Below are 9,535 nucleotides of genomic sequence, written 5' to 3'. Positions count from 1 at the left end.
TTTCTTTCTCCCTTTACTACTGATATTTTGATCATAAACTACAAAGAAATGTATGGAGCGATGTTCGATGTTGATTGTATGACGTCACAGACTCCAAAAAATAATCGTAAAAATATCATACTTTCGTCCTGAATATCGAGAAAACACTTCATACAGTGATTATTGGACCTTTAAAGAGTATTCTTAGGAAGTTTCAGCTGAATCCAAGTTTGAGCGATTTTCGTCATAGTAGCACTTTAAGTAATACATGCAATACAAATAATAACCAGAACTTTTTAACCTTTTAATTTCTTAGTCTCTAATATTGTTTCGTAAACATGCATAAAGGTTTAATCTACACAAGATTAAGTAGCATTATGATGAAATAAATCTTTTTTTTTTTTTTTTTTCATTTCTTGTTTGTTTGCATGAACAATACAATACTAAAAGGAAAGATATGATTAAAAAATCTGATTTTAGATTCTTGCCAACAATTTTTTTTTTTAATAGACCAGTTTTGAACTCCAAATTACCGCTGTGTTCCTTCATTACAGACTCATTTGCACAGGGTTAGCCTCGTATCAGTGTTTAAATATTCACAAATACCAACGGTAAAGTAAAGAATGCACAACTTCAACAATACAACAATTTTGAAACTCGACGGGCCTTGACTGAGATACATGAATATTCTGCACAAACTCGAGGCTAACCCTGTGCAAATGAGTCTGTAATCAAGAAAAACAGAGGTAATTTGGAATTCGAAACGGGTCTATTAGCAACAAAAAGCATTAGAAAAGTTGAAAATGAAAAGTCTTGGAGAACCCGGGTATCGATCCCGGTACCTCTCGCATGCTAAGCGAGCGCTCTACCATTTGAGCTAGTCCCCCTGTGCTTGAGTGGTTAGTGAAGGTTATGGTGTACGTTGTTTATCGAGTATGAGTGTTTTTTTCGTTCAAAATTCAATATACACTTATCCAGATAGTTTTCCAGCGCAGGTCATCGCTCAAAGTTAGTATATCAAGATATTAACTTTTTGTGAACTACTATACAGTGGAATCCCGCTCTATAAGGACACCCGCTTAATAAGGACACCTCGTTATTAAGGACAGGTTTCAAAGTCCCAACGAAAGCTCAAAGGACACATTTCTAGGACCTGAATGACAGTTTCCATACAAAATCAACTCCGCTTTAAGGACACTTCAAATTTGAAGACGTCTTTACAGTATTTGTTTATTGATATAATGAGCTTAATACGGATTATATCGTCAGTTTTTGCGTATCAACGGACCACACACTGATCATTGCAGTAGAGTTTGCTATTACAGCATAATGAAATAGACAAAGCTCGCAATACCATTGCACTGTTATTTCCCAGAACTCAACTACAAGTTAACAATTTTATCACTCACTGTTTCAATAATCATAATCATATCTGGCCGCCTCCCATGACTTAGTCTCGGTTTTAATGTCTTGGCCTTTTCACAGATTTCTTTAAACGAAATTATACAGCACAGTACAGTATAGTGCAGAAATGATGTCGTGCTCGTACCGTGATATGCAGTTTTGTTTCAGTTTAGGCTGTTGTATTGAACATTGTATTTCAAGGTTTACAGCACAGTAAAAATAAATGGTTTAAAAATGTGTTTTCAGCTGTTTTTCTGACACCCCGGTTAATAGGGACGCCCCGTTAATAAGGACAGTTTTGTCAGTCCCAACGGTGTCCTTATTAACGGGGTTCCACTGTAATTAATACCACAAACAATTTACAGCTACAACAATCCACAATTCCTTTCGGTCTCAGATTTCAGATCCCGACCGACAACGTTTTTTTAAATAGGTCCATACACCTATTTGCAGGAATGCCGTCATATAAGGCCCCGTCCACACGTATCCGGAAATTTTTGTATCCGCAATTTTTCTTTTTTTTTTTTTTTTTTGCGGATACGAAAATGTTTGCGTCCACACGCAGCGTATTCGAATCGTTTTCACTGTCCACACGTATCCAGAAATTTCTTGATCCGCCCTGATGCACGCTAGTGCCTAGTCCATTTGACGGATAGTTTTTCTTATTGAGCATGCGCAAAATCGTGTTTACGTCATCGTATTCAAAAATTTGTGGATACGACCGTCCACACGTATCCGTATTCGGAGCGTATTCGAAAATTTCCACTCTGGAGACCGTTTTCGAAAATTTCCGGAAACGGATACAAAAATTTCCTAGAATGAAACAACTTTTAGGCATCATCCAATCAGAACACACGATATAATTGATGTGATTTAGTTTTTCAGTAGTTCCCATGAGAAAGCTAAACATAGAACTCCTAACGATTGTCGTGATTGGATAACGCATTAAATAAAGTTTGAAAAATGTTGAAAAAATGTAAAAAAAAACCTTGAAGTATTCATGGTTAGAGTATCTGCACTGTAAATGTAACAAAATTTTGAAAGCATCCAAGTGAATTCACTCCGTGGATGAGTGGTTAGGTTTTCGGTTAGGGGCGGATAAGAATTGTAATGTCATTTGTTGTCAAGGGTGACGGGTTCGAATCTTGCCTCACATTGAATTTTTCTTTTCTTTTTTCTAAGTGAGGAGAACCAAAATCCTCAAAAAATTTGTAAGTTCCACTCATGTATTTGGAAACCTACGACAAACTTGGTTAACCCATACTCCAAGATAATAGGCCCTTTGCAGGATTAGGTCACGTGCTTGGTTACCGCGTAGCAACGCCATGTTGGGACGCAAGCGTCCCAAGCGCCATATTGAAATTAAAACGTGACGAAGCCATACTTGAAGTTTTATATTCAATTTATTTGCGATCTGTTCGAATCTGTTTTAGTATTAGTCAATTTTCTTAAAGTTATTAGTCTCTTGGATTGTTTTCTTCGAGTTTTTTGTTTATATTTCAAACATCAAGACGATTTTTTGACGTTTAAACCCGAAGTGAGCAGTGGACCGCATGGCGAACAATGGTCAAGGTAAGCAACCTTATTATTCATTCTTTATTTAGCGCTTTCTGTGTTCTGAAACCTTTGTTTATCTTGACTTATATCATTTGAGCGTTCGGTGAGAAACAAGTATGCTGTTTGTCTATGAATAACGATAAAGTTCGATGTTCCATATTAATTTTTTTCAGATGTCTAATGTACTCTACTTTCGTGTCTTTTATATACACGTATGCTGGAATTAACTTTGGTTATTTGTGTTATTATCAGCTTCCACGGACACTCCAACTCAAGATCTGAGAAATTTTCCTGATTTTTCCTTTGCTGAGGTTGAGAGATATGCGAAAACCATGTCTGGGTGCACAAGCACCACAAGAGCTTACAAATTTTTTGCTGAGCCCGGATATCTACACAACATCCAAGGTATGTAAAATCAAAGTTTGATCTAGTTATATGTACCATCAAAGAAGTGATCTTAAAAGATACCATGATATAATACTAATTTTTTAATATAGTTATTATTGGCACTAACCTGGGATATATGATTATTAAATCTAAAACTTTTTTTCTTCTATTTCAGTCACCTATTCAGTGAATAGAGTCAAGGTGACAGCAAAGTGCTTTCGCTCGATGAGAAAAAGCGAGCCACCACACATTCTGGAGTGTTTCATGAGACTGGAAAACAACGCCATTCATGGAAAATGTTCCTGTGTTGCAGGTGCTAGTGGCTTCTGCCACCACCTAATAGGCCTACTGTTCTATATTGCTCATTGTAAAACCCTTGGAATGGTCTCCCTGCCAGATGATCTGACATGCACAAGTATGACTCAGCGTTGGAGTATCCCAAGAGAAAGGCAGATCCAGTCTAAAGAAGTACAGTCCTTACTGGTTAAAAAGCCAAAAATGGGAGCCAATTACAAAAAGTTCATCAAAAGCAATTTGTATTCACCTTCAACATTCTATGGTTTTCTTTGTAAGAGTGACTTTGTTGGTCTGGAACCGCAACCCCTGGCAGTTGATATTGCTCCCACAGAAGAGCTAAGACCAAATTTACCTCAAGTTCCAACAAGGTATGGAAATGTCTTCAAAGGTAGTGTGCTGTCTTACCAGCAGAAGCTTTCTCAAGAGTATGTGATAAATGACTTTCTTGCCAGTGACTTTCCCAGGTTACCAATGGAGAATGCAGGAGAAAACTTCGATAATAATGTCCAGTTTTGCTTAACTCAAGACAAACAGGCAGCACTAGAGGCATTATCAGTCACTCAATCAGTTGCCATTGACATTGAGCAAAAAACTGTGACACAGAGTGCTTGTAATCTATGGCAGATGTTGCGCTCCAAGCGAATTACTGCAAGTAAATTTGGTCTTTGCGCAAAGCGTATCTCAAACTTTGAGAATTTGGTGAAGCAATTGAATCCATCAAGACATGTAGTCACTGCACCTATGCGAAGGGGTATTGAATTGGAACCGCATGCAGCTATGATTTATGCAAATCAGGCCAAATCAGGGATGGTCAACCTCTACCCCAGTGGATTGGTCATCTGTCCAAAGAGCCCATGGCTTGGGTGTAGTCCTGATCGCAAGGTCTACGATATCACTGCTGCAGCTGAAGGATCAGTAGTATAGGGAATGGGGGTTCTAGCGCAGTGACCACACGAGGATTTCCCGTTTAAAGTCACTAACCCGTGTTTGCGTAGCCCTCATTCCCTATGAGACCCCCAGGATTACCCGTGGGGGTAACAGCGCACTCAAAATATGTTACTTTACGCCAGGATTACCCGTGAGGGCAACAGCGCACTCGAAATATGTTACTTTACGCCAGGATTACCCGTATAGGGAATGGGGGTTCCAGCGCAATCTCAACACGGGCAAGATCCGTGTCAAAAATCCACCTACGGACGACCCCCCACTCCAAGTGTGGTTGAGGGCAACAGCGCACTTAAATATATTAGTCTATATATGGAGTGCGAAGAATGTAAGAGAACTTTTAAGAAAGAAGCGGATTTGAAAAAGCATTTGAAAATGAAGACGAAGTGTATGAGCAGTTATGATTGTGGATGTGGTAAGAAGTTTGAGACTAAGGTTAAATTGTTTTGGCATTGTCAGGACTGTGAGTACGACTACGACGACCTAAAAAGTGCTTGGTATTAGGTATAAAATATTTCCTATTATATAGATGGAATCCCAAAGCAACTTCAGCACGGTGTCAATACCCGGTAACGGTGAGATTGACGTTAGACAGTTTTGGCGTCAGTCAGAAAGGAAGGTTAAAAGGACTCTCCGAAAAGGTATAGAAGAATTAGGAGCCCTGAAAGCGAGCATAATGGTAGAAGTAAGTTTGTCAAAAGACGAGGTAATGACGACAGCAATGTTGCGATCAAAGTCGTTAGTGATATTAGAATCCACGAATCTGGATAGGTCACTCAGTGAAGCCTTAGAAGCAATAATGGAGTCGCTGTCTAACTACACGAAAGAAGGATCGGGTTGGACAGTAGAGGAGGTTGAAGGAATAGAGATAAGTATGGCCAGGTACGTACCCATACGAGGGGGGAGTTACGTACCGCTACCAACGTGGGTAGAAAGGAAGAAGGCTATTGTAAACGTGAAGAATGAAGACAATCGATGCTTTATGTGGGCAATCAGGTCTGCACTGTATCCAGCAGAGAAGGATCCCTGTAGGACAAGTAAGTATCCCACAGATGATTTAGAGTGGGATGGTGTGGAATTTCCCATGCAGTTGATAGACATCCCCATATTTGAGGAAATAAACGATCTAGCAATTAACGTTTACGGAGTCAGAGAGCAGACGATAGTACCGTTAGTTCTGTCAAAAAGTAAAGGAGAGCGCGTACATTTATTCTACCACGGCGGACACTACTCATGGGTTAAACACATTAGCAGACTATTCTACAGACATACTAAGCACAAAGGCAAAAAGTACTTCTGCGACTGCTGCTTGCTGTCATTTACATCCTTAAATACCCTAAAGAAACACGATGAGATCTGCCGCGGAGTCGAAGAAGTGGCGCAACGGATCCAGATACCCACCAACAAAGAGCTTTCATACGCAGACCATCAAAAGCAGATGCAAGTGCCTTACGTGATATATGCAGACTTCGAAGCGTTGATAACTAAGGAAGAGCAGAAACGTGGTGCCACGAATAAGGTAGGATTACACGAGATCTGCTCCTTTGGTTACATAGTAGTCAGATCAGACGGTAAAGCAAACCCTCCTGTGATTTACCGAGGTAAGAACGCAGCTAATGAGTTTCTAGAAGCATTGCGAGAAGAGGAGGGGGAGATTAGAGAACAATTAAGACGTCCAAAGAAGATGGAATTTACCAAAGAGAACCAGGAGGCTTTTAACAAGGCAAAAAAATGCCACATTTGCCAACATACGCTTCTTCAGTTTGGAAGACGAGCCAAGAAAGCGTGGGATGAAGATGGAAAGTATCTAGGAGAAGCTCATTTTAAATGCGGGAAGTATGCTAAGAAAGGTGAGAAGCCGGGAAAGCCCTCCACGCACTGCATTCACTGCCACAAAGCATTTGTTGAGGATTTCTATGTGGATAAGGTTAGGGATCACTGCCACATCACGGGTAAATACAGAGGAGCGGCTCATTGGAAATGCAATATAAACTTCAAAGTAAATCCAGACATGGAGATTCCGGTGTTCTTTCACAACCTCCGCGGTTACGACTCCCATTTGCTACTACAAGGAACAGACGGCTCCGACGTCAAATGCATACCCAACAACAAAGAGCGCTACATGTCCGTAACTGTGGGTAAGCTAAAGTTCTTAGATTCGCAGCAGTTTATGGCGGACTCCTTAGCAAACCTCGTAAAGTATAACACCAACTTTCCCATTTCCAGTCAATATGGCGCGGAAAGGAAAGGAGTCTACCCATACGAATACATGGATTCCTGGGATCGATTCAAAGAGTCCCTACCACCCAAAGATCGCTTCTACAGCACCCTAAACGAGTCCGGCATAAAGGATGAGGAGTACCAGCATGCGTTAGACGTGTGGGAAAAGTACTCCTGTGAGAACATGGGGGACTACCACGACATCTACCTAAGGTCTGACGTAGTGCTGCTTGCAGATGTTTTCCAAAGCTTCAGAAAGATGGCTATGGAATATTACGGATTGGATCCCGCTAATTTCTACACGGCTCCTGGGCTCAGCTGGAGTGCTTTGTTAAAGAAGACAAATGCGCAGTTGGATCTCCTAACGGAGTACGACATGTATCGGTTTATGGAAGACGGTATTCGTGGCGGCGTATGCGGGCCCAGCCGACGTTACGCCCGCGCAAACAACCCCTTAGTAGAGCACGACCCAGAGAAACCAACCACATACATTTACTACCTGGATGCGAATAACCTTTATGGTTGGGCAATGTCACAGTACCTACCTGTGAGAGACTTCGAATGGGATCCAGTGAAGCCGATAGACTTCTACATGCAGGTAGGAAAGGAGGAAGACAAGGGTTACGTCTTAGAAGTGGATCTGGAGTACCCAGAGCGCCTGCACGACGAACACAATGAGTTCCCCTTAGCACCAGAAGCGATAGAGATACCATTTAAGCAGCTAAGTCCGCTGCAAAAGCAAATGTGCCCTGGTTACAAACCGTACAGGAAACTAACTATGAACCTGATGGATAAGAAGAAGTATGTGGTACATTACCGCAACCTGCAGTTCTACGTGCGACACGGAATGCGCGTAGAGAAGATCCACAGAGTCCAAAAATTCACGCAGGAACCCTGGATGCGTCCCTACATTGACTTTAACACGCAAAAGCGTACCGCAGCGAAAAATGACTTCGAGAAAAACCTCTTCAAACTGATGAACAACAGCGTGTTCGGAAAGACAATGGAGAACATCCGCAAGCGCGTAAGCGTAAAAATAGTCAGCACCAAAGAGGAAGCAGAAGCATACGTGTCACAGCCAGGCTTCGTTAGATACGTAGAAATGCTGAACTTCTACGTGATTCACATGAAAAGGGCAAACCTCTTACTAAACAAGCCCGTTTACACAGGCTTTACGGTGCTGGATCTATCGAAGCTGCTTATGTACGAGTTCTACTACGATAAGCTTAAGCCAAAGTACGGAGACCGCTGTCGCCTCCTGTACACAGACACCGACTCCCTAATTCTAGAAGTGCAAACGGAAGACGTTTACAAAGACTGCCTCCCCGACATAGACGAGTACGACACCAGCGGTTACCCGAAGGAGCACTTCCTTTACTCTGCGAAGAATAAGAAGGTAATTGGGAAGATGAAAGACGAAATGTTAGGAAAACCCATAGTAGAGTACGTGGGTCTGAAACCAAAGATGTACAGCGTGCTAAAGTTAGACGGCGTAGAAAAGAAAGCTAAAGGCGTAAAAAAGTACGTGGTTAAGAAGGACATTACGCACGAGTCCTACCTCAACGTATTACGAACACGCAAGGAACAGCGGCATAAGATGAACAGCCTGCGCAGCTATGGTCATCAGATACATAACGTCACGCAGGAGAAGGTGTCACTGTCTGCATTTGACGGTAAGCGATGGATGTGTGATGACGGAGTGCATACGATAGCATTCGGACATCACACGATAAGCAGTTCTTCCATGACGAACCCACGTGTGGGGCCATCGTGAAGATAATACAAGATGGGCTGACCCTTCTTAGCTATTACGCTTCGGATCTGGTAAGTTTCCAAAGACCAATTAGGATCCGTAGCTCTTTTGGATCCTCCTTCTAATTCACCCGGTCCGTAGAGATATCGGACCGTGACATTACCTAATTTTTTTTCATGGGGGAAGACCGCCCTTGAACTTCTGACGTAGGACTTGTGCTCCACGTGTTCCTTTTTTATGGCATCCTTGGGTTTCATTCCCGTAGCCCTGGCCGCCTCGTTGTTCAAAGCCGCGACGACCTGGGGGAGCCGCTGTGTCCATTCCCTGTTGCGTTTGGAGGGATCTTCCAGCTCTTTCCAATACTGGTACCCAAAGAGACGCTCGGCCAGGGTCTTATTGAATCTTTCGACAATGCTCTGACCCCTGTGGTACTCAGCTTCGGCTCTTCTAATCTTAGTGTCGTGGTCTTTCAGGGTCTTAGTAACCACGCCCATGAACTCTGTCCCCGCATCCACTTGCAGCAGCTTAGGCCATTTCAAGACGCGCTTATAAATCCTACCTAGGGCTTCTGCGACTTCCCCAGAATCCTTGCTGGTTATGGGTTCGGCGTCTTTGTATCTGCTTGCGATATCGACTACGGTCAAAGCGTATCTATAGGTCTTTTTTCTCACCTTGTCGTGCGGTAAGAAAAGCAAATCCGCCTGATGAACTTTATTGGGGACATTTACGGTAAAGCTGGGTCTGGGAATGTACTTGGGCACGGGAAGATAAACCTGCCAGAGGGTTTGCTTTTTTAACCAATTCTTAGCCGTTTCTTCTGATACCCTGGCCGCGGTCGCGAGTTTCTTGATGGCCGACGCTCCTTTCCAATAGCCTTCAGGCCCATAGTAAATCCTTTTGAGTTTGTCCTCTACGCGGCCCATTATATGAATAGAATCGCGCTTCGCTTGATTCAAGCGAAGGATAGGACAAGATTGATCTTGCGTCCGTTAA

General features: G+C 42.4%; 1 protein-coding gene and 1 non-coding gene across 2 annotated transcripts; one reads left to right on the top strand and one right to left on the bottom strand.

The window, feature by feature from the left end:
* Positions 1 to 793: 793 nt before the first annotated feature.
* Positions 794 to 866, bottom strand: Trnaa-agc (transfer RNA alanine (anticodon AGC)). Its single transcript has one exon. It is a non-coding gene; the product is annotated as a tRNA-Ala (tRNA).
* Positions 867 to 2,765: 1,899 nt separating this feature from the next.
* On the top strand, positions 2,766 to 4,548 carry LOC148912841 (uncharacterized). The gene is made up of 3 exons (XM_089026317.1): positions 2,766 to 2,955; positions 3,193 to 3,345; positions 3,503 to 4,548. Exons 1-3 carry the CDS (start codon positions 2,937 to 2,939, stop codon positions 4,546 to 4,548), a joined length of 1,218 nt encoding a protein of 405 aa, XP_088882443.1. The 5' UTR covers positions 2,766 to 2,936.
* Positions 4,549 to 9,535: the final 4,987 nt, after the last annotated feature.

The sequence above is a fragment of the Actinia tenebrosa genome, unplaced genomic scaffold (assembly GCF_029948245.1).
Source record: "Actinia tenebrosa isolate PJP-AT-01 unplaced genomic scaffold, QUT_ActTen_1.0 PGA_scaffold10__47_contigs__length_13832649, whole genome shotgun sequence".
Lineage (NCBI taxonomy): Eukaryota > Metazoa > Cnidaria > Anthozoa > Actiniaria > Actiniidae > Actinia > Actinia tenebrosa.
The sequence above is the reverse complement of the archived record's forward strand: the minus strand, read 5'-3'. Positions and strand labels throughout refer to the sequence as shown.